Below are 25,405 nucleotides of genomic sequence, written 5' to 3'. Positions count from 1 at the left end.
GGGGGGGGTGCGCCGCCGTCACGTGGCCTCCGCCGCGGTGGGGTTGGGGCTGTTCTTCCGGGTTGGAGGCGCAGAGCCGTGGGGCCCGAACCGGGTCTGCCAGCGCGGCGTTCCCCCGCCGCGCGCCGCCCACGGCCTGCTGGCTTCCCCGCCAAGGTGAGCGGCGCGGCGCGGGCAGCCCGGGCGCGCGATTGGGGCGCAGCTGGGGAGGGGGCGCGGGGCTCGCGGGGATGGCCCGGGCCCTCGCCGTGGAGGAGAACTGTCAAGGAGCAGAAGGGGGCGGGGTCGGCAGTGACCTGGGTGCGGAGTGCACCCGGGCTCCCGGGGACCAGAGGCTTGGGTCCGGAAGGAGAACCGCGCCTCAAGGGCCCTCTTTCCTGTCTCTTGCTGGGGCGACGTGGAACGGAGTGGGCGGGTGGTTGGGGAACTGGGCACTCGCAGGGGTCAGGGAACAGGCAGCTGTGCAGGTGCAGATCTTGGAGCTTTGGGGGGCAGCGGGAGTCGTAGGGGGTCATTTCGGCCCGCCAGATGGGAGGAGGAGGGGAGGTCATAGAGGACTTTTGATAGAGGGTGCACCTGGAGAAGTGGCAGCTGGACGCCCCGACATTGTGCTTGAACTTTGAGGGAATTCGGGGTTGGCGATCGGCTGAAGACCTAGGAGGTGGTAAGTTGTGTGTCTGTCTGTGCGGGCTGGTGGTGGTCCGGGCAAACTTCAACCAGGCAGTGTGGGGCCCGGGGTTGGCGACCGGGAGGAGACAGTGGTGGGGGCAGAGCTGATTCGAACCCCGGAGGCGGAATGTCTATTATTTGGCCTCGGCCAATCGGCTTTAGGGGAAGGTTATAAATAGAAGTCCCGCGCAGTTGCCAGCCGCGCTGCAGTTTAGTGGCCGGAGGGGCGGTACCGGTGGGTTTGGGCGAGGTCACACTGCCTGCCAGTCTAAGCTTCTGTAGGGTATTGTGTCCTTGGTTGGTGTGTTTCACTTTAAAAGCGTGACTTGTTTACGGTTGCAGGCGTCCTTTATTCGCCCTGCAGTGCAGGGCAGTCCTAAAGGGATCGCCTTGTAAGGAGTCTTGTAGGACAGACTCCGTTTGAATGGGGCTTGCATGCTTTTATTTAAAATGCTCCCCTCTTCTCCATCGCTCCCCTTTTGTTTGCAAACCTGGCTGTTTTGTAAAAATTTTATTAAATGTACAGTTTAGGATTACTTTCTTACCAGCAAATGTGCTGAGGCTGTTTACCTTTGCTGATGGAATCAGTTTTCCGCAAGGATACACAGCATTTCATTTTCAAAGAAAATTTCTTGAAACTCTGGAAAATGTGTTCCCTAGATACCTAGGTTTCAGGTTACCTAGCCCTAGTTATTCATTCATTCAGTCAAAACACACTTGCTGTTTTCCTATTTTGTGCAAATCACTGGGCTATATGTAACACCAAAGTGAATAATAATAGCAATTAAGATACTGTGTCCTTTTAATCCTCACAACAACCCAGTAAGACAGGTGCTGTTATTATCCTCATTTTAAATGTGAGGAAATCAGGTTCAGAGGAGTTAAGTGAATGACTTGCCAAGGACACAGCTGATAAATTACAGAATGGGGGGCTTACAACCCACAGGTCACCTTGCTGGCCTCTAGGCCGCCTTCTCTCTCTGCCCTCAAGAATTTTAGTACCTATTAGGGGAGATAGTTGTCCAAATAACTTACATTACACTTCTGTATGAATGATATGCTAAATTTTTTTTCCAATTTTGAATTGTAAAGCTTTCCCCCATTGCTTTAAAGCCATAGAAGCACATGGATAATAAAATAGCAGAGGGCTTTTTAAGTGAAGAGAGGGGCAAATATGACAATTAAGCTAGTATTCTATGTTCGATGTAAACAAGTACCTGTCTGTGATAACACGGTTTCAGATATTCTCTGAATATCTTCCAGGATCATTTGTATTTGATTTAGGCTTAGTGGTAGGGACTGTTCTTGCCAATAAACTACTTTCTGATCACTGTCCTGTATGTTCATAACTTGAAGTAAGTGGAATTTTTTGGCGAGATCGGCCTCTGAAGCCCTTGGCCTCAACTGATGTCTGATGCCAGGAATCTGTTCAACATCAAATTCCCATTTGCCAAGTAGTCAGGGCAGTTTTTCCAGATTCCATAAAATAGGACTTCAGCTTTAAAGCATTGTAAAATCTCATCCTAAAAGCTTTAGAACCTGATGGGGTCTTACAAGTGAGCTTCCCTATGCTTTTACAGATGAGTAGACTGAGGTGCGGAGAGATTCAGGTCAAGCAGGGAGTGAGTGGCCGACTTAGACAATGCACGGGCTCTCTTATAGCTAGCTAGCTTTGTTCTTTCCCTGATGAGGTCTGGGTAAACCTCATCAGCCCCAGGAGAATGGTGGTTGTTGGGGAGGTGGGATGATCCAAGAAAAGAAACTAGGGTAAGTGGGGAGGTTAGGATAAGACTAGGTCATTGGTAATGGTAGGACAAATCTCTCTCAAGAATTTTTTCTTTGTATCTTTTATACGTCTTTGTGTCTTTTATATATCTTTGTATCTCCCTTGGTTTTGACATAGCTTCAGTGAATGTTTTGAATACGGGGCTGGATTTCAAACTCTTGCTCTCCATTCTCAGCCATGACTAACCCTAGAAGTGACCCATGAATAAATGAGAATATTTATGAGACTCAGGAACGCTTGGGATGGAAATGAAATGACATGACATGTGGAAACACTGAAAACAGAAAACCCGTTCAAGCGCAAAGCATTGTCCTTATACATTTCTTTTTTTTTTTTTTTTTAAAGATTTTATTTATTTATTTGACAGAGATAGAGACAGCCAGCGAGAGAGGGAACACAAGCAGGGGAAGTGGGGGAGGAAGAAGCAGGCTCACAGCAGAGGAGCCTGATGTGGGGCTCGATCCCACAACGGCGGGATCACGCCCTGAGCCGAAGGCAGACGCTTAACCGCTGTGCCACCCAGGCGCCCCTGTCCTTATACATTTCTGATTGCATGCCTGAACCCATCTTGCATGCTTCCTCTTCCTTAGCTTTTTTTCATATTACTCTCTCCATCTCAAATGTGTTTCTTTTCTTTTTTCCGAGCACTGTAGGAATACATAATCTCCTTCTTTGATCCCTCAAAGAACTTTGGACTTGCCTTACTCTGCTTTGTAGTGTTATTACTTGTTGACTTTTCTTATCTCAAAGTGTGTGACCTTTTCCAGTTTGATTCTACAGATGTTTCTAAAGGCTGTGCCTCTGACTCAGCCCCTCTATTACGTGTTTTTTGAATTAAAGGGCATTTTAAGAACAAGCACCATCTGGATTAAGGATTTCCATTCCCAGTGTGGCTTTCTGGTATTTGTAAGCCGTTGCTTCAGGGAGTTGTAGCCGCAGTTCTGAGTGAGCTAGACCTTTCTTCCTCTGGACGCTGGAAGAATGTTTATGGAGTCTGCTGGGATTGGGTGCTGGGCGGAGCTTAAAGTAGTTGGTGGAGTTAGCTGAGCTTGACTGATAAAGTTCCAGATCTTCTGCTTCTTCCTGATTTTGAAGGAGAGAAAAGAAGGATGGGGGAACGTTGGGAATCGAGGGAATGGTGGGAGTGCCTTCCATGCCCCCTGGGAATCTGCCATGGAGAGCAGTGGAGGTAACCACTGAAGCTTAGGTCAGTAATAGCAAAGGTCAATGACACTTCATCCAGCCCAGTTAGAGCTGGTAAAAAGTAGCCACTTGTGAGAACCACTGATGGAAGAGTTGCTAGTTACACCCACACCTACAAGTACAAACTTATGTGATAATAGCATTTTTCTTTCTTTTTTAAAATTGGAGTCATAGCCCACACATGTTTAATTTTCTTGAGATGTACACTTGGCAAACATGCTTCTCATGTTCACTCAGTCTCAATTTAGGGCGTCTTACAGGATAAGCATCTTGCTGCACTGAATAGTTTGCCAGTGTTTTCTCTACAACATGGTGGCTAAATAGCTTGCTAAAATACACTATTATAGACAATTTAAGGGAAATTCAAGGGTAACTATGCAATTTTTACTGTACGTGCTGACTTAGAAGATAACGTTCATGTAAGATGTGATTGAACTGTATAGCAATTTTCTTTTTTAGCTTTCCAGCTACATTAAGGATCAATTAGACTTAGGTGATCGAGGCTTAGAATTGAAAAGTGGGTTTAGAACCACAATTTAAGTGGGAAAATGGATTCCAAGTTTTAAATATCTGAGTTGGAAATAAACTTTTGAAACATCTTCTGTAAGTAAAGGACTTGGCGAATAAATTCATTGTAGATGCCCACATCCAACTGTTATATTCCAAACTCTTTGAATTAGTATATTTTTAAAAATGTTTTTGATGTTCAAATGACAAAGTATGTTTTTCTTAGCACGTAAATACTTTATTTTCTTTCCATTTAGTGATTTACCCTCAAGGAAATTTGGGCTTCAGAAAGTTGGGAGCTCGTATGAACATGGCGAATCTACTGAAAACCGTGGTGACTGGCTGTTCATGTCCTTTACTTAGCAATTTGGGGTCCTGTAAGGTTATACCTGGGAAGAAGGATTTTTTACGAACATTTCATACTCATCGGGCGCTGTGGTGTAAATCTCCTGTAAAACCAGGTAAAGTCTCACGTCAGTGTATGGAAATCAAACCTTCCAGTCGTAGGAGCTAATAGATCTCCTGATGATTGATAAGGGGAAGAGCCATGCAGTGGTACAGTCTGGTGTTTGTATCATCATTTTGCATTAAAAAAAAACCCCTAAGGAGTGCTTTTTTATATTTTCCATGTATAGAAGTTCCTGATTGTCAGTGCTAATAGAGAAGAAAAGAAAATAGAAAAAGAGAAATGATAAACCAGTTGAGTTGTACCCGGGAAACTATTGCTCAGAGTAACCATTTCTCCCAGCAGCTCTTCCTCTTTCCTTGTCAGCATTGAGGAATTGTACCATATATGGCTCATCTCTGCTCAAGAATTAGCAACTAAGTATATGAATTAATCCAAAGCAGTGCTTCCTAATTTAGTGAATGGCAACTTCATCTCAGTTGCTCAGGTCAGAAACCTTGGAGTCATCCTCAGTCTTCACAGTAGGTATGGGTCAGCTCTACCTTGTGTCCGGAGTCTGTTCTTCTCACCATCACCGCTATTATTGTCCTGTTCCACCCCACCATCATCTGTCACTGGGACTGTTGTGCTAGTCTTCTAAATGTGCTCTGTGCTTTCTGCCTCTGCTCCCACTACAGTCTGTTCTATACCCAACAGCATCGTCTTTTAAAAATGAAAGATCTTGTACTTTTCTATTCAAAATTTGCCACAATGTCCTAGCCCATGCAGAGTAAAGGGCTGAGGTCTTTCAGTAGCCTACAAGGCCTTCCCTGCTAGGATCCCCACGCTTCTGTTCTAGTGTGTATGTCAAAAGGAGAAGTGAAATAAGGGCTTTCTAAGCTGAATGAGTTCCCTTTATGCACTTTGCACAAAGACTGTCCTAGGACTCTGCCTATGCCTCATTGGCCAAAACTCAGATAGGTGGCCATTATGTGGTTGTAAGGGACACTTGGACATAAAAGAGGTCCTTTGTTCTAGATGGTGACATACTCCATTAAAATTGGCATTCTGTAACTAAGGTAGAAGAACAGGATGGATATTTGGGGGGGCAACTTAAAGTCTTTGACACATAGAATAATGCCCTTCTTTTTAAGTTCGTAGGACTCTGTGCATTCAGGGTCCTGACATCCCAATGCTTTTTGAGTTCTTGTGTCTGCTTTCATATAATTCAAAGCCTCTTTTCTTGTTCTCACATGGCAAGTGACTGTTAGCCGGGTACCTGCCCCTGAGAGTCCTCAACTTTATCTTCAGATTTTTATTTTAGGTGTTCTAGAAAGCCAGATTATCCAAGTGTGATAAAATCATGTATAAGATAAAAGTAAATAACTGCATTGAGGACGTGAGATTTGTCCTTGTGAGTAAAGGCTGGACATCAAGATCTCTATAGTGACTATGCAGGAGACTTTTGTTTATTCAATTTCTGGCTCTTGACTATTTCCTAGATACTTGCTTTTTATATCTAAAAGATAAGAAGTCTATTTAAAATATATAACATCACAATTTCATTACCACATTGAGAAGCATGAAAAGTAATCCAGTTAGTATTCATATTTTTTTCTTTTTAAGATTTTATTTATTTATTTGACAGAGAGAGACAGCCAGCGAGAGAGGGAACACAAGCAGGGGGAGTGGGAGAGGAAGAAGCAGGCTCCCAGCGGAAGAGCCCGACGTGGGGCTCGATCCCACAATGCTGGGATCACGCCCTGAGCCGAAAGCAGACGCCCAACGACTGCGCCACCCAGGCGCCCCAGTATTCATATTTTTTCAACTTTTTTTTTTTTACGGTTGCCTTATCCAAATAATGATCCAAACAGGGTCCACATGTTGTATTTGCTTGCTACATCTCTTCTTTCGATCTCTATATTTCCCTTTATTAAATTTATTTGTTGAAGAATGTCATTGCTGCCCTGCAGCAATGTTCTGGGTTTGGCTGACTGAATTCCCTTGGTCTTATTTACCCAGTTTCTCTGTCCCTTGGATTTTCTGTACCATTTAGCTAGATCTAAAGGCTTGATTAGACTCAAGGTTGCTTTTTTGGGCAAGAATATTTCATTGGTGATGCTATGTACGATCTATTGCATTACATCGAGAAGATTGATCAGTGAGTTCAAATGTTGTTGGTATCCATCTATTAGGAAGTTCCCATCAGTGTTTCACTCAAAGGCTATATGGCAGTTTAATGTCATTAACTAAATCCGTGATTTTATGGGGGGTTTTAAAATGGTGATACTCTTATCATTTTATCTTCATTTATTAGCTAGAATTTTTCTGTAAAGAAAAACTTTCCCTCTATTATTAATTACCCTGACGTTGTGGTGGCAAGGTGGGATAAATGTTTGATTCTGTCCCTTTATTTACTAGTTTTGGTAATAACGGCTTCATTCCCTTAAGTCTTAGTTTTCTATTTCTGCTGTAACAAGTGATCACAAATATACTGGCTTCATACAATACAAATTTATTGTCTTGCACTCCTGCAGGCCGAAGTCTGGAACGACTCTCAGTAGGTTTATATCAAGGTATTGGCAGGGCTGTATCCTTCTGGAGCCTTTAGGGGAGTCTTTTTCCTTACCTTGTCCAGCTTTTGGAAACTGCTTGTATTCTTTGGCTCTTGGCCCCTCCTTCTGTCTTCAAAGCCAGCAGTGTAGCACTTGAGATTACTCTTTTGACTCTTGACTCTTTTGACTCTTGACTCTAACTTTTCCACAGTTAAGGACCCTTGTGAGTACATTGGACCCACCCAGGTAATCCAGGATAATCTCCTTATTTCAGGGTCATTTGATTAGCAAACTTAATTCCATCTGCTTCCCTAATTCTCCTTTGCTGTGTATCCTAACATGTTCATAGGTTCTGAGGATTAGAATGCGGGTATCTTTGGGAGACTGTTAGTCTGCTTACTACACATCTGCTAACGTTGACAGGTGAAACTTTTAAAAAAATGTTTATTTTTTGGGTATCATAACGACCTCACTTGGATGTGTTTTATTACATTGCAATTACTTATTCTCTTTCATGCTCAGATTGTTTCATATTTGGCCGAGTGGATGCCCTTTCAGGTTGGCGCCTAAATCTGTTTGATGGGACCTCATTAGTCTTTGGTAGCTTCCTTGACGGATAGTATATAACAGGGCCTATGTAATCTGAGGTTGTCAGAGAAGTAAGCTCCAAATGCAATTTAACTTTGCACATCAATCCAAAATATTTTCCAGCTTTCTATTATTTTCTTCCCTCTCCTTCAGGTAGAGGCTAAGATTCACTGTATGTTTGGCTTACTATCAGTTATTACTCCTTATGGAGTATGGGGTTTAAGACTGTGATCAGGTGACGGTATTTTTAGGTTGACTTCATTTCTCTAAGGTCTCACTTAATGATTATTGTTATTCTGTGAAGATAAGTTAATTTTTTTATTACGTATTTTTAGAGTTTAGGTTGTTAGAGTGATTTCCTAAGCTTTAGTAAAATATATAGAAGCAGATCTTAATTTTTTAAAAAAATCTATGCCCACATGTTGAGTAAAACAACAGAAGAAACTAATGTACTTTAGCTAAAGCCGTTCAGAACCATATATAAATACTTTTTGCATATCATATAGACTCTTTTGGGTTGCAAGGAACGGGATCACACCAGGTTGTATTTTGTGACGAGGGTTTATTGTATGTCTTCTTGGGAAGTACAGAAGTGCAGGAAACCCTTCATCTACTTCTTGGAAGAGTGGAATGTTCTCCTGGATTTCATAGCTATGGCTCATCTTCCCTCTTTGTATCTCCAGTCCTGATGTTTCTACTACTTTTGCCATACATCTTTTTTTTTTTTTTTTAAAGATTTTATTTATTTATTTGACAGAGAGACAGCCAGCGAGAGAGGGAACACACGCAGGGGGAGTGGGAGAGGAAGAAGCAGGCTCCCAGCGGAGGAGCCTGATGTGGGGCTCGATCCCATAATGCCGGGATCACGCCCTGAGCCAAAGGCAGACACTTAACGACTGCGCTACCCAGGCACCCCCATACATCTTCTTTTGATTACATCATGGCTGCTTACAGATAGCTTCTGTACCGTTGACTCCCTTGTCTTTTTCTGTGGGTCTCAGCTCCCTCAGAAAGAACCTGAATGGGTTGGGTCATCATTGGCCAACATAGACTGTCCTTGGGCAGTTCCTGTGTCAGAGGCTGTCTGGCCTATAGACTATTATCTTTGACCCAGCTGTTGATGTCTGGTCTAATCTTGGCTGTGGCCAAGAATGTAGGGTCTCAGGATACAACCTTGGAAATCTATGAGGAATTGCTTGTGGTCAAATTGCCAGGAAGGGGAAGCACCTGGTTGGCTCAATCGGTTAAGTGTCTGCTTTTGGCTCAGGTCACGGTCCCGGGATCCTGGGATCGAGTCCCACATCGGGCTCCCTGCTCAATGGGGAGTCTGCTTCTCCCTCTCTCTCTGCCTGCTCCCCTTGCTTGTGGTCTCTCTTTCTCTCTGTCAAATAAATAAATCTTAAAAAAAAAAAAATTGCCAGGAAGGAAACTTTGAATGTGGCAGTCCACCAAAGTGTCTAGGATAGGGTTGTTCTTCAAACCAGCAAATTACTTCTGTCTTCCTTAAAGGTAAGGACAAAGAGACCATAAATCGTAGAGGGTTAGTTTGAAGGGTGGAATTTGCATGTTGATTGATCTCTCACAACCCATTTTTCCCCCTAAGGATAAACTAATCTAGTCATGTGCTTTGAAAAGAGCCATTTGGTTAAATGAAATATTTGTAATTTTCAAGAGAGTGGGCATAAATATTTCCCATCATCGATCAAAAAACTCAATTCTGATTATGAAGCAGGAACATTATTTTGAGCAGTAACTTGAATGTGTAGTGTATTTTGAACAGACTGCCTATTTTTTTATGTTGTTGTTTTTTTACTAAATTTCTTCTTCTTCTTCTTCTTTTTTTCTTTTTCTTTTTTTTTTTTCTTGCTTGTAGGAATTCCATATAAACAACTGACTGTTGGTGTCCCCAAGGAGATTTTCCAAAATGAGAAGCGGGTGGCATTGTCTCCTGCTGGTGTTCAGGCCTTGGTCAAGCAGGGTTTTAGTGTTGTCGTGGAATCAGGTGCTGGTGAAGCTTCCAAGTTTTCCGATGATCACTACAGAGCAGCAGGTGCCCAGATCCAAGGGGTGAAGGAAGTGCTGGCTTCTGATTTGGTGGTCAAAGTAATTATTCCTTTCCCCCCTCATTTATGGCATGCTGACTTTTAAAAAACTTTTCATAGGAAGATTAAATTACTCTATTGTTTCGTCTCTTCATATTTTCAAACAATGTCTTTTCTCAGAGAAATGCTTGCATGTTGTGAATGTTCTTCATATTCCAATAGAACTTTTATCAGGCAATGTGATTCATGTTTAACCATGAGGGGAGAAAGTGATCTTCCTTTTTGTATTTGTCATGTGGAAATTCCCTTCTTATTGGTTGGGAGAATTTTCACTTCCTGGTTCATATGTATCTAAAATACCTACAGATGAGTATGTAACTGCTACTGGAAGTGAAAAAAAGGCATGGAATTTCTCCTGGGACTGAATGCACAGTGATCTTCTGATACATAGAAGGAACAGTGATGTAACTGTGATCTTCTGATACATAGAAGGAACAGTGATGTAACTGACATAAATGCTATTTCTAGAGAGGGCAGGGCTGCCCTGGAGAAAGCAACGTGGGGCGGAGTGGAGAGTAGCCTTACCTACTTTAATAAAAGATCTTAATATACAATAGAAATCTATGTGCTTAAGAACTTTAGATGTAAAATATGAGGTGAAAAAATCACACCGAGAAAGGAAGAGATTGCATCACAGGTGTAGCAGACATAATTACTAGGGGGGAGCGTTAACTTAAATCGTAAGCCTTCATGCAACCAAGACAAGGAGGGAAATAGGGATTGTAGAAGCATGATCATTAGGCTAAAAGAAGCTCCTTACTTCTTCAGGAAACACCAGCTTTTTTATTTTTGTATATCTATTAATTTCTAAGGTGAATCAATCACATAATTTTTCCCCCCGTAAACTCTACTGAATAACTTGGGTATTTTTGCAGAAGACACAAAACTTTGCTATAGATGTTAATAGTAAAATTTATGGTATGTAGGTAAGTTGTAATTCAGCTAAAGTTTTTAGTGTTTAGATGTACAGATACTTGGTGATATAACTTAATATAGTAAAAGAGCCTAGATAGAAAAATAAGTATAATCCATTCCAATATATGCTCTAGGGGTCAAAAACTTTTGAGACGTCCCACAGTAGAGGGTTGGTAGGGTACACGTAAGTCTTGGAAATGCTTTGTGTTCCTATTAGAGATCACAGTGTGTATGAGCATGTTAGAAGCATTATAGAGAAATTCTGTAATATAGAAGCTTATGGAACTTCATGCTTGCATTAATAAACTACTTGACCTTGGGACCTATTTTTTGAGTCAAGCCTGTTAATAACTTGAGGAACTAGTGAACTGAAAAGCCCATTCAGGGAAACATTCTATTGACTTAAATCACTCAGATCCCAACAGTTTCAGCTGAGCATTTGATAGGGGCCAGTAGAATTAATTCAAAGTTTTTCTCTAATTTTTATTAAATCTATATTATAGATTCTCACTGAGGAAAAATAGACCTTGCCAGAGAGTCTTAATTAAAGCCCCGAACCTTAATTAAAATCACATGCATCACCAGAACAGCAACTGACATGGGAGTAACAAATAAAGGTGTCTCATAGGTAAATTGAGATGAAATGCTGTGCAATGAAAGTATTGACCCAGTGTTTGTGTTTCTGTTTCCTTTTAAAATTTAAGTCCCTGACTTATGTTTTCTGGGCTTACTTGCCTAAGAGCGCAACTGCGAAATGAGCTAATGAAAGGATACGTGTTAACTCAAGATGGATTTTTAAACTTGGACGTAAAACACATTTTAAAAGCCAGCCGATGAATCTGCTTACCTGAATGCCTGCAGGAACTTAGGAAAACTGGTGGTAGGAAAGCCATGTCCCTGAAAATAGCTGTAAGAAATTAAAAAAACAAAAGCCACATTTTGAAATACTTTTTAAGTGGAATTAAAAAAAAATTGGCTGCAAAACGTGGACATTTGAAAGTTTCAAACATATGGTGTGTGTGTTCATTGACTTATTTGATACTTTTTTTTTTTTAAAGATTTTATTTATTTATTCGACAGAGATAGAGACAGCCAGCGAGAGAAGGAACACAAGCAGGGGGAGTGGGAGAGGAAGAAGCAGGCTCATAGCAGAGGAGCCTGATGTGGGGCTCGATCCCATAACGCTGGGATCACGCCCTGAGCTGAAGGCAGCCGCTTAACCGCTGTGCCACCCAGGCGCCCCTTATTTGATACTTCTTCACGGAACAATATATTATAGCTTTTTGCTTAAGCCCAGTTCAGCAAAGCTACTAATTTGCATTGTGTGCATCTATAAATATTTGCCTGGAATTTTAAGGTGACATAAATCTATATGTATGACAGTGGAGGTTTAGGTTATAATGTTCTTAACTTCTTGCCACTCCAAATGTTTGTGCTTGCCAAAATTTGCAAGAATTGGATCTTTGAACACATGACAAAAACTCCCTGCCTGTATATTCTAATAACTTTTAATCTTACCAAAATAATAGCATGCTTTGTACTCAGACCAGTTCATAGGTCATCAATCAGAGGACAGATGGCAAAGATCTTTGTGTTCCTTACCTTGTTTAGGAATTTAGTCAGAAATTTATTGCTGAAAGATTACTTCTGGAGTGTTATTTCAATCATGGCATATTATTTAAATTGTCCTGTTTACTTAAAAATATGATAAAGCTATTTACATTTTTAATTGGTGTGCAACTTTTTTCCCTCAGGTGCGAGCCCCCATGGTTAATCCAACGTTAGGTGTTCATGAAGCCGACCTTTTAAAGACATCGGGAACACTGATTAGCTTTATTTACCCAGCCCAAAATCCAGACTTGCTAAATCAACTTTCTAAAAGAAAAACTACAGTTTTGGCAATGGACCAGGTTCCAAGAGTCACAATTGCTCAGGGATATGACGCGCTAAGCTCCATGGCCAACATTGCTGGGTATGTTGATTCTTTGCCATTTCAGTTGAACAGAAGAAGCACATTGATTGGTACTCTAGAAACATGCTCATTGTGGCTCTTCTCTCTTAAAGGGATTTTACTTGTAATAATTGTTGGAGATTGCAGCTTTTTGAGAGTTTGCTCATTTTATTATTTCACAGTTGTAGGAAATGACTCTTCATATTGCAGTCTGCTCTATTTTTTTTTTAGTCTTTTGTCTTTAGTACCTTTTTTTTAGTCTTCATGGGTAGAAGCCGTATTTCCTTCCACCAGAGCAAATGATTGTGAAATTAGTATGAGGAATAGACTGTCTTCTATATATGTGTGGATATGTGTGTATACATGTATATATTAGGTTGAAATGGCTATATTTTTCAAGTTTCATTGAGATATGATTGACTTATAACATTGTATAAGTTTAAAGTATAAACATAATGCTTTGCTATATCAGTATGTTGTGAAATGATTACCACAGTAAGTTTAGTTAACATAAATTGCTGTTTTTATGGGTAAAAAATGGTTGGATATTGGCAGTTTCATATGGTTCAACCTAACATATACATATTAGCATTTACCATTTTAATTAGGTTTTGCTTAGGTAAATTCATAAAATATTTAATAAATAGGGAAAATGTCTGGACTTGAGGGAGTTTCATCTGGTGTCAAAACCCGTATTGCTGGCCGAGGGCTAACTATGTCCTCTTATCTTTGCCCGCCGCTCACGCATTCCCAGGGTACTGGCTGGAGTGCTGGTTGAGAGGAGACTAAGGTGCATTCTGCTTTGCATGATCCTGCCCTGGGGAGGGATGGGAGCAGCCATTGTGGGAAAAATCTGGAAATCGATGATGCTTATGAAATCAACTCCTCTAAGACACTAGTTGAATTAGATTTTAAGCATGAAAACTATTGGTATTGGAAATTTGCTAATATGAATGAGGCACCAGCAGATGAAAATGGTTAAATAAACAGTGCTTGAAAGAGAGACTAACTTGAATAAAGCCTTTTACGGCCTGACACATGAACTGAAGGTTTTCTTAGGTTTTATGTCTTAGGTGTAGTGTATCAAAGAGGCCAATAGAGCAAGTAGATTCTACTTTGGGTTTCAACTGTTCATTTTGATAGAAAAGCAGCAAACAAAATGGACAAGTTAAAAACACATTTTGTTATCCTTACTATAATATGGCATATGGTTGGTTTGAAGATATTTTTTGTGATATAAAGTATACACCAAAGGACACAATTTTTGCCATATTATTTAGTTTGTAGAAAAGTTACATTGTGTATTGTGGGACTAAAAATTTTCTGTAGAAAATGTACAATGTAATCTTTTAAGAGTGCTGTTGATTTTGTTTTGTGAAATGCATACATATGAAAGGTTATCAAAGCCGTTGGCTCTGGATCAGTGGTTTTTAACTGCAGAATCTTTTGAGCAAATAAAATACTATGAGGCAATAAAAACAAATCCAGTAAGAGCAGAATGGCCTTGCTTGAATTGAGGGATGGAGGGGTGTCTAGAAACATGTTTATTCTCTACCCTCCCTGGAATGGCCCCAGAGCTGGCTGAAATTTGAATCTTTGGGGATCCATGGGCACAATTTTTAAAGAATCACTATCTTATGTCCTGAGCTGATATATGCAAAGGTCAAAGTTTGAGGTGAATCTTCAAGTATACTTATCCACACAGTGTGTGATAAATCATTATCTAACTCACACACATAGTTATATGACAGTGAAGACATGCTCCTTCCAGTTCATTGATATTCATTCTGAGCTTTTTTGCTCTCATCAAAGAAGGGCAAACTGTTATCATTTTTTCCCACCATCAACGTTTTCTTGTACATTTCCTGTGTGATCCCTCTAATTTTTGTTATTTTTTCAATATAGCAACTGAATCTTTCAAAATATTCCAATTTCTTACAGTGGACTTTGAATCTTTATTATGTTTGCTTTTCGAAAATTTCTATCACTTGGATTCAGAAGTTAAGACTAACAATGTAATCTCTAAAATATTGTTTTCCTGCTGTAATATGATTTAACTTAAAGTAATAGTGGGTACCGTTTTCTGCTTTTGCATCCATTATTGTATCAAGTATTATTTTATAAAAAATAGGATCAGGGATGGGGCGCCTGGGTGGCACAGAGGTTAAGCGTCTGCCTTCAGCTCAGGGCGTGATCCTGGCGTTGTGGGATCGAGCCCCACATCAGGCTCTTCCGCTGTGAGCCTGCTTCTTCCTCTCCCACTCCCCCTGCTTGTGTTCCCTCTCTCGCTGGCTGTCTCTCTCTCTGTCAAATGAATAAAATCTTTAAAAAAAAAAAAATAGGATCAGGGAAAGGTTTTATTGTCAGGTGGGAGGTAGATCTTATTACATAGTTGCATTATAATTTTAATTATATGTATGTTATCAAATGAGAATATGCAGAAGTGCCTTTTAGGTATAAAATGATCTGAAAATGAACATAGTCTAATATGTTAAAAATATCCTAGTAAGGAAAGATGGCATATTTTACTAGTTTTTGTTCCACAGAGTGTTTCTTTAGCCAGAAACACTAATATTTATCAAGCATTTATTATGGGAGACTTTCCGCTAAGTGCTTTACCTTCATTATTTCATTTAGTCCTTGAAACAACACTAAGAGACAGATGCTTTTTTTGTCCCCACTCAGTAGATGAGGCAACAAAGCGTTAGAGAATTACAGAAATTTACCCGCGGTCACAAAGCTAGTTAGTGGTAGAATTGGGACCTGAGCTGAGTGCACTCTCTCAAAATCCCATGCTTTCAACTACTAGCAATCAAAGCAAGTGTTTTTGTTGTTGTTGTTGTTTTTAAAGATTTTATTTATTTGACAGAGGGAGACACAGCGAGAGAGGAAACACAAGCGGGGGGAGTGGGAGAGGGAGAAGCAGGCTTCCCGCCAAGCAGGGAGCCTGACGCGGGGCTCGATCCCAGGACCCCGGGATCATGACCTGAGCCGAAGGCAGACGCTTAACGACTGAGCCCCCCAGGTGCCCCCAAAGCAAGTGTTTTTTGTCTTGAGTTTGGAATTTTATTATATACAAGCATATAGCTAAATCTAATTTCTTTTTCATGTTGAAGTTTTTCCCTGTTATATAAATACTACATCATCATCCCCCCAAATTTGGACAGTAGAGTGAAGTAAAACAGAAAGTTTGAAGTATCTGTAATTCCAGCACCCAAGGAAAACCATTGTTAACTATTTTTCGCCCCAGCTGATCTTGTGCAATAATCATTGCGAAGAGGCCAGGAGCATCCTGGGTAGGCGTGTGCCTCTGGAGGCAGGATGCCAGGTTTAGGCTTCTGCTTCTGCCGTTTGCTAGCCGAGTGACTAGCAAGGCTCTGCATCTCTGTGTCTCTGTTTACTCATCTATAAAGTGAAGGTAATAACTGTACCTTTCCACAGGATCATTGTGGAGGTTAAAGGAGTACGTATCCATGCGACACCGAGAGCGGTTTTTGACACGTTGTGGGTACTGTAAAATGTTAGCGATTATTCTTTGACTATTAAAGAAAGCTTACTTGGTGACTTAGGATAATAAATGAGTCTAAGATCTTTCATTTTATGGAAATATTCATTTATTTTTTCAGTTATAAAGCTGTTGTACTAGCAGCAAATCATTTCGGACGGTTTTTTACCGGTCAGATCACAGCTGCTGGAAAGGTTCCTCCAGCTAAGGTAGGTAAAACTTTTAATGTTTCCTCATAATATGAATTGATTAAAAGTGAGGGTACGTGTAGTACTAAAATACAGGTATTTTAAGCGTTTTGTTCTGTGTTAACTTCCCACTGATAACCCTGTGCATGTACAAATACATGGTAGAGCCTGAAGGCTGCTTATGATTGCTTGACCAAAAAGAATTTTGACATTTCTGGAAGTTCTAGTTTTTTTCCTTTTTGGACTTACTAACTTGAATTCTTAAAGGGGTTTTGGATAACTCATTCCGTGTAGCATGTTTATTACTAATTTTTAAAAAAGCTTCAAGATACCATTCAGTAAGTTCTTGATATCCCAATGTTGTGACACTTGGTTCATAGGAAAGACTTAGTTCAGCAAATTCTCAATTTCCCAATTGTGACATTTCACTCACAGAAAAGATTGTCTTAGTTTTTTCACTTTTTTAAAAATATGGGTTAAGAGGAGGAGGGAGGGAGGGAGGTGGCATAATCTGGGTCCTTGGCAGAGGGAAAGGGTGCGGTTTCTTTAATCTCGAGTGAAAGAAAGCAGAGAGGAGCAGTTGATAAGCCGTGAGGATGGCTAGGTGAAAGAATGGATTATATTGTAAACCTTAAGCACTGCAGATACTAAATGACCATGTAAGCCCATTGTCTGGGTAGAGGAAATAGGACTGAAGAGTATGTCTGTAGTTACAGGTTTCCTTGGTGCTTCCTGCTCTTAAGTACTTTATTCTACAAACTGAGAATGCGTATGAAATAAATCTCCTAGAAAAAATGAAAAAAAAAAGATACTGGAAGCTTTGAGGAATCTAGTGACATATCACCTTAAGAACAGGCCAGGTGAGGAAAATGGCAAGTGGTTTAAGTGAAGGCTGGAATACATAATAAAGGAATTTGGCAAAAACAACAGGGATGTGATATGTGAAGTGATTACTTACTATTTTTCTTGGAGTTTATTTATTTATTTAAGTCATCTCTACACCCAGCATGGGGCTTGAACTCGTGACCCGGAGACCAAGAGTCACATGCTCTTCCGACTAAGGAAGCCAGGCATCCCTGAAGTGATTCTGTTTGACTTCTTTGTCAGGATCGTAAGAATAGGTCTGGCACTCATGCGGGCCAGAAGTTTAATGCTGTTTTTAAACTGGCTGAATGCTTTGATGCACAAATCCTCGACTCAGTTTTGGTTAGACTCTTTCCTGAAGTATGTGGAAACTGAGAATAAAGCTGTGAATATATTAGAGATTAAAAAGTGAAACAAAAGACGAGAGGCTTAGAAGAAGGAGAATCAATAAGCCTTTAGAAGGTCAAAAAGAGACTGTGACTGTCTTTATTGAGAATTTAAATTGCAGCTTGAGAGACTGTGGTCACATGTCATAAACAGTTTTCTGGTATTGAAGAAAGAGACACTAGGGTGGCTTATCAAGGTAGATTGCATAATATTTTATTTGGGTTTCCTGTAAATATGGAGGGTTCTTACTTGTCTAGCATGAGCTAACAATCCATCATTTGATGGCTTACGATATATCAGGCACTGTTCTGGGAGCTATGGAATGAACAAGGGAAACAAGATCCCTGCGATGTGAAACTTACACTCTAGCAGGGGCCACAGCGAGGCAATAAATCAAATAAATCTATGAGATAGTTTAAAACATAAGAGATATGAACAGGATGACGTGATAGTCATGGGGGCCAGCTGCTTTCGCTAGGGCGATGGGAAGTCCTCTTTGACATTTGAGCTGAGATCTAAAGGATTGAGAGGTATTTAGGATTTCAGGCAAAGGGCACAGCACCCATGAAGCCCTGAGATGAAAAACAAAAGGATAAAGAAGGCTATTGGTCTGGAGTGTGTTGAACAAGGTGGAGAACGATCTCAGTTGGTGGAAAGGTAGGTTGGGGCTGTATGGTATAGGGCTTCTCTTGTAGGCCTTGCTCAGATTCTCGTACAGATGAGGGAAGTGTCTGATTCAGGATTGTTTTGGAAAAACTCACTTTCGTTTCTGTGTCTCTACTTTCACATAGAACACTTCGCTTCTGACACTTCTGGTCATCAAATGTGTGGGGGTTTCTCCACACCGAGCAACTCTGTCACACCAGCAGGGTGTCCTACATCTTAATTCTGATACCGTCCCCCGGCAGGTAGTGTGAGATCCACAGGTTTAGGGCTCAGTCCCCCAAGACTGCCCTCGCCCCCCTTCACATGCCAGGTGCAGGTCCAGGTTGTTACCTGTGCTTCCAGCAGATTGACTATAAGTCATTCACGGGTTCCCATGACCTCTCCTGGGTTCAGGTGATTTGCTAGAACTGCTCACAGAACTCAGGATAATAGTTCCCTTACGTTTACTAGTTTGTTATAACAGGACATGATAACGGATCCAGATGAGCTTCCAGGTGGAAGAGATGTCTGAGGCCAGGTATGTGGGAAGGGTGTGGAACTGCCATGCCCTCCTTGGACACACCTCTCTCCTTGCACCTCCCTGGGTCCACTAGCCTGGAAGTTCCTCAAACCCTGTACTTCTGGGATTTTTAAAGGAGGCTTCATCACGTGGGCATCACTGATCATTAACTCCTTTTCCAGCCCTTCTCCTCTCTCTGGAGAATGGGAGGTGGGGCTGAAAATTCTCAGCTGCTATCCATGGACTTTCTGGCGATCAGCTGTCATCCAGGCGCCCACCAAGAGTCAACTCCTTAGAACAAAAGATACCGTTATTGCCCTCGAAATTCCAAGGGATTTAGGAACTCTGTGTCATGAGCTGGGGTCACAGACCAGATATTAAAACAGAAAATGTTCTCACTTAGGAAATTACAAGGGTTCTAGGAGTTCTATGTCAGGAACTGGGGACAGAGACTAACATATATTTTTATTATTATTTCATGATGATTTAAAAATATCGTCTGGAAGTTCTGTGGGAGAATGGTTAGTAGGGGGAAGAGTGAAGGCAGGATCTGTTCGGAATTGATTGCAGAAGTAGTGCCCTGGGAAGGGAGTGGCAATGGAGATGTATAGAAGGAGATGGTTTGGGAGATCTTTGGGGGTTGACACCAAGAGTACTTGCTGGTGGATTGGAGGTGGAAACGTGTGCATAGGGAAGCCTCAAGATGACCTTCCTGTTTTGGCTTGAACAGTTGTGTGCACAATTAGTGAGATGGGGAGGCTGAGCGGAGGAATAGGTTAAATGACTGGAAATTAAGAACATTCCTTTTTTCTTTTTCTTTAAAGATTTTATTTATTTATTTAGAGTGTGAGTGAGGGGAAGGGCAGAGGGAGAGAGAATCTCAAGCAGACTCCATGCTGAGTGTGGAGCCCGACACACGACTCGATCTCACGACCCTGAGATCATGACCTGAGCCAAAACCAAGAGTCAAACACTTAACTGACTGAACCACCCAGGCACCCTGGAGATAAAGAACATTCCTAAAGGTCATTCCTTTCCCATGGCCTTTCCCCGTTTCTTGAGTGTATGTCTGTGGTGTGCCAGTTAGCAGTCGATGCTGTAGAGTCCGTCATTTAATATAAGTGCCATCTGGGAAGGCTTTTTGACTGATTTATGCGGATACTAAGCGGCTTGCTCAATGTCACCCAGATCTAGTTGGTCGTTGTGTCAGGATTTGACTGTGACCCTTAACCTCTGTGTCTTTTTCTTCACCCGAAGCTGCAGAGAAAGAGTAAATTCCTGTTGTAAGATCTACATGGCTTTATTATTGTGCAATTATGTCTTTTAAATGATGTTTTTCTTTTTTCTTTCTTTTTTTTTTTTGTTATTTCTTGATTCAGGATAACTTGGTCTAGTCCAATGATTTTTATTTTTATTTCACATTTTCTTTTTTTAAAAAATATTTATTTATTTGAGAGAGAGAGAGCATGTGAGAGAGAGCAGGAGCAGGGGCAGAGGGGCAGAGGGAGCGGGAGACTCCCCGTTGAGCCGGGAGCAGACTCGGGGCTTGATCCCAGGACTCCGGGATCACGGCCTGAGCTGAAGGCTGACGCTTCACCAACTGAGCCACCCAGGCGCCCCTTATTTCACATTCTCATAGTGTGGAGTGGGGTGGGTGCTTTGGAGCCCAGAGCCTCCTTGGTCACTCTTTGTTCCCTTTTCTGTGGAGTAACCCCCCACCCCCAAACCATCACCATCAAGATGAATTCACATGATCTCTAAAACACTGCTTAGGGGTCACCGGAGCACGGTTTGACTAGGTTTCTTAAAGAAGCAGAAGGAGATGTGGACATGATGGGTAGGTGGGAATTTATAAGCTTCACTCTTTCTGTGGGTGGCTTTTTTTTTTCTTTCTTTCTTTTTACACAGCAACAAGGAGTTGCCTCAATTGACTGGGAAGTATAATAGAACTTTTTTCTGGAAGGCCCATTCAAGACTAGAGACAACACTGCTCTTATTGTGTTTCTTAGAAGGCGGGGGAGACTCTTGTTTCTGAGGAATTCTTTGGTTTTCTTGGCTCTTACCCTTCCATGGTTAGGGAAGTTCATTATGTTGCTTTGGTGCAGTTCATTCATACTGGTTCAAAATTACATAGTTGGTCACTGTTGCTGTTCTTTCAGAAGCATTTGAGCTCAAAATACAGGGTAGGGTGGATATTTCACCAAAGTTGTACCCGTCTTTGAAACTTATTTTGATATTTTATGCACATAGAGAAATCTTCAAATTTGAGAGGGGAGAGGTAGCTGGAATGCTACACTGGGAACTTATTTCGGTACATGTAGCTTTTATACAGTAGGAGAGACTTGGTAATCTTTAATATACATACTGCTCATTGTGCCGTATGTGGCTTCCACACGGAGATGCTGGTTGTCTGACTGTTTTTAGTGAAGGTTGTGGGCCTTTGCCAGCAGGTCTTCCTTTGATAAATTTGTAAAAACAGTGGTGGTTCCATGAAAGTGTTGTCTCTCCACTCAGTGTATTAACTGAGGGCTGCTCACCACTGGCACACCTGGTGTGTTATTGCATTAACTGTGTAGTGCCCTGTGTACCAGCCACTGACAGTTATTAGCTGATGCTTTTTCACCATCAGTTGTTAATGAACTTTCTTTAAAACATACTGTTCTGCCTTTTCCCCTAGATTCTGATAGTTGGCGGTGGTGTTGCTGGGCTGGCTTCTGCAGGTGCAGCAAAGTCGATGGGCGCGATCGTTCGAGGATTTGACACCAGGTACGTGCTTTCCTACTGATTGCTCTTAAGGTAAAAACATTTTGTTTCAGGTGGATATTATGTTTTCTTTAGAATTTATAAATGGAAGTTGCACATTGAAAACTACTTTGTAAGCTCTTTCCACTTAAAAATGTTTCTACTTCTTCACAGGTAACTCAAAGTGGAAAAATGTTACCTAGTGGGGAAAAAAATTTAAGGACCCAGACTCCGTAGAGCAGAAATAATTTAAAAAGCAGAGGAACTGAAAGTGAACAGTTTGCACTCAGTATCTTTATGTGGATTAGCAGTGGGACCAGAGTTAATCCTACCCTGAGTTTGTAGTATGTTGCGCTGCCATGTCTATTTCTGTTCAGGATGCATTTACAAGTCAGGCAGGTTGTGAACCAACATGTCTGGGAGTTTGAAGAAAGGAAGCAGTATGGGAGATATTTTGGGGGCACCTGGCTCGCTTAGTCAGTAGAGCGTGCAACTCTTGATCTTGGGCTTGTGAGTTTGAGCGTTGGGCGTAGAGTTTACTTTAAGAAAAGTCAGCATTGGAGATATTTTGGAGAACAGACCGGGGGCAGAGAGGTGAGGGGTATACTCTGCATCATATGGTCGGAAGCAGATAAAGCTGATTGGACAGTAGTAGAGCCCCTAGGTGAAAGTAGTCAATTATGCTCATAGTATAATACTTTAAAGCAGGCACATCAACCTTTTCTAGAATTCTTTAAAGAAACATTTGATTAAAATTGTTCTTCATTTCAGAAGATATTAGATACTGGGCTTTATTAATTGCTTATTGAGAATGGCTATCATTTATGTGTATGAATACTGTTTCGAGGTTGAAACATGTAGTTATTATCAGCTGAGATCAGTAGAGGAATAATACCATGGCTAATCTTGAATATAGAATGATCAAAAGATTTGCAATATTCAAAGTTGGAAAGAGTGTGCATTTCTGGGGTAAAGAATGTTCCATAGAACATGGTTACCAGGGCTTACCTGGAGTTTAGAGAAGTGATATACTGTTAGAAGGTTATCCTGCTGACATGAGAAAAGGGATTTTTGAAGTAACCGGGATGCAAGACAAAGATAGCCAGAGTCAAGCTTGTCATTAGTGCTGATTTTTAATTTTTAATGTTTGCTGAAGTGAAGTCTTTGAAGAGAGCCAAACCCAGAGAGAGGAGGTATAGTACAAGTTTTCATTGTAGTGACAGTAAGTAGCATTAAAGTGGAAATGTGTATATTTGACTTAGAGGTGATTTGAAACTTGGTGTTGGGTCAACTACTGAGAATTTATTAGGTACTTTGATGTCATTGGTTTTGATTGTGTACAGAGCTGATAGCTTGAGGATGGCTATTTCTTTAACTCCATTTACCATTTATTAGGATAGCTCAAGTACGCAACAAAAAAAGATATGGCTGAACTGACATAGTACTTTTGTAAGAATTATAGCTCATTAATCACTATTTTGAGACTAGGGATTGGTATCATATATAAATATGAAATCCAAATGTATCAGAAAACACACTTGATTATAAATTCTTGTTGGAAGACTGAATAATATATATTTTCAGATAAACATCCTAAAAACTTAAGGACAACTCATTGCCCAGTGATAGTAAAAGAGTGTGATTTTTAAATTTTTTCAGACAATAACTAGATTTCCTTGTAACAGTAGCGAGCATTCTACCAAATGCCTGTATTGAGAAGTTTAGAAATACAATAGCTTTACTTTTTAAAAATCTTTCTTTGTGTGTGTTCCAGTAAAGCTTTATTTACAAAAACAATTGGCAGGTCAGGAGCTGTAGTTTTCTGACGCCGGTACTAATGCTTACTCCCTGATAGTACTATTTAACTGGCCTTTTTTTAACTTAACAGTAGATCGTGAAGATCTTTATTTACCTACAAGCATACTTAATGGCTGCATAGGATTCCGCTGTGTGGAAGTTCAGTGACCTACTTAATTAGTCCTCTATAAATGGACATTTTTACTGTATATAAACAATACCGCATATATTGTCTATGTAAGAACATATGTATTTGGAGAGCGTTCATCATTTCCTTAAGATAAATTCCTAAAAGTGGAATTTTGGGGTCAAAAATATTCATGTCTTACATTTTGATACAATATAATAGTTTTAAATGATAAGTATTTTGAAGGCAAAGATTCCAAAACAGGGGACGCCTGGGTGACTCAGTCAGTTCAGCGTCTGCCTTGGCTCAGGTCACGATCTCCCCCTGGGTCAAGTCCCGCACAGGGCTCCTTGCTCAGCAGGGAGCCTGCTTCTCCCTCTGCCTGCCACTCTCCCTGCTTGTGCTCTCTCTCTTTCTGACAAATAAATAAAAACATATCTTTAAAAAAAAAAGATTCCAAAATAACATTTATGGTTTTGATTATGCATGTTCATTATTGAAAAATACAGAGAAACATTAAGGAAGAAAATAAAAATACCTTTTATAATTCTCCCAGCTAGATATAATTGCTAATGATTTTTTGGCATCATTTCTTATAGGTATTTATGTAGATACTTTTTGATCAAAATTGTGATCACTGACACATATATGTCATTTTGTTTATTTTTTTATGTCATTTTAAAGTTATCTTATTTCATTAAAAATAGTAGACATTTCTAAAACTTTGTAAACAGCAGTATCCCTTTGGCTGTAAGGCATAGAAAACAACTCAAACTGGCTTAAACTTGAGAAAATGTATCAGTTCTCCTAAATGAGAATTCATGGGAAGGACTCCCTTTTCACACTCGCGTCAGCAGCCCATTGGTGCCCTCCAGGAGCAGTTCTTTCTGTCCTTTCTGTTGTCTTCAGCTTTGGCTCATTTCCCTGAGTCACAAGTTGGCCTCCACAGGCAATCTGGGCTAGAACTGTCCTTGTTCAAGCCAGCAGAAAGGGTGAGGACCTCTTGCTCAATCATGTCCTAAGCTTTGTGTCCACGCTCTGACCATGACGGTTGCTCGGGACTGGTGGGCTCAGACAGTTTCCCAGACCTCCGTGATGGCCAGAATTACCTGCAGTTCTTGCTAAAAATAAGCTTCTGGCCTCTCTGTGGGAGATTTGTACTTCAGTGGGTCTGGGAAGGGGCCTGCAAATTTGAAACGTTAACAAGGACCTGAAGTGATCGTTGTCATCAGGGAAATTTGGGACTCACTGTAGTGGGATGAATGTTGGCAAGTTAAACACACCATCCACCAAAGAGCTGAGATCTTTGTTGGCTCTAGTTTTCCAACCAGTACACAGTGCATGGCTAGCATTAATTTTTTAGTATTTATTTATTTATTTATTTATTTATTTATTTATTTATATTTTTAATTTATTCATTTGAGAGAGAGAGAGGGAGAGACAGAGAGCGCACAAGCAGGGAGAGAGGCAGAGGCAGAGGGAGAAGCAGGTTCCCCACTGAGCAGGGAGCCCGATGCGGCGCTCAATCCCAGGACCCTGGGATCGTGACCTGGGCCAAAGGCAGACGCTTAACCATCCAGGCACCCCTAGTGTTTATTTTTTAAACTGAATGTATTTTTACATAATTTAAATGTGTTGGCTCATCCCATTTTAACATTTATACCTTTTATAGGTTGCTTTTTTCAAACACAATTTAATGAGGACTAGGGACAAAAATCACTTTGTTAAAATACTTCTAAGGGTCATTCACGAGAGAGACATCCCCATAAGTCAGAACATTTAGAAATGAAAACCTCGACCTGAGTGATTTGAATGAAGTCCAGTCTTAATCTAGGTCAGAGTTCACATCATCATTGACAGTGGGGCCCCAAGAAACAGAATTGATTGTTGGAGTTATCAGTAGTGAAATTCCTTTTGTAACTGAAGTAAGTAAAAGTCGGAATTCCCTATAGTTTTTATTTTTCCAGAG

At 40.8% G+C, this 25,405-nt stretch overlaps 1 protein-coding gene across 2 annotated transcripts in view; it reads left to right on the top strand.

Moving 5' to 3' along the window:
* Nucleotides 1–50: 50 nt before the first annotated feature.
* NNT (nicotinamide nucleotide transhydrogenase) overlaps nt 51–25,405 on the top strand; it is an 87,774-nt gene continuing 62,419 nt past the window's right edge. The window contains exons 1-6 of one of the 2 annotated variants that reach the window (XM_040630453.1): nt 51–156; nt 4,423–4,626; nt 9,567–9,796; nt 12,465–12,682; nt 16,288–16,375; nt 21,448–21,536. In XM_040630453.1, the coding sequence (XP_040486387.1) occupies nt 4,470–4,626; nt 9,567–9,796; nt 12,465–12,682; nt 16,288–16,375; nt 21,448–21,536 (782 nt within the window). In that variant the 5' untranslated portion in view covers nt 51–156; nt 4,423–4,469. Of the gene's footprint in view, nt 157–439; nt 665–4,422; nt 4,627–9,566; nt 9,797–12,464; nt 12,683–16,287; nt 16,376–21,447; nt 21,537–25,405 lie in introns of those variants that run through there. The other variant, XM_008692561.2, reaches the window with a different exon arrangement.

Source organism: Ursus maritimus, unplaced genomic scaffold (assembly GCF_017311325.1).
Source record: "Ursus maritimus isolate PB19 unplaced genomic scaffold, ASM1731132v1 scaffold_15, whole genome shotgun sequence".
NCBI lineage: Eukaryota > Metazoa > Chordata > Mammalia > Carnivora > Ursidae > Ursus > Ursus maritimus.
This window is presented reverse-complemented; position numbering and strand designations above follow the sequence as displayed.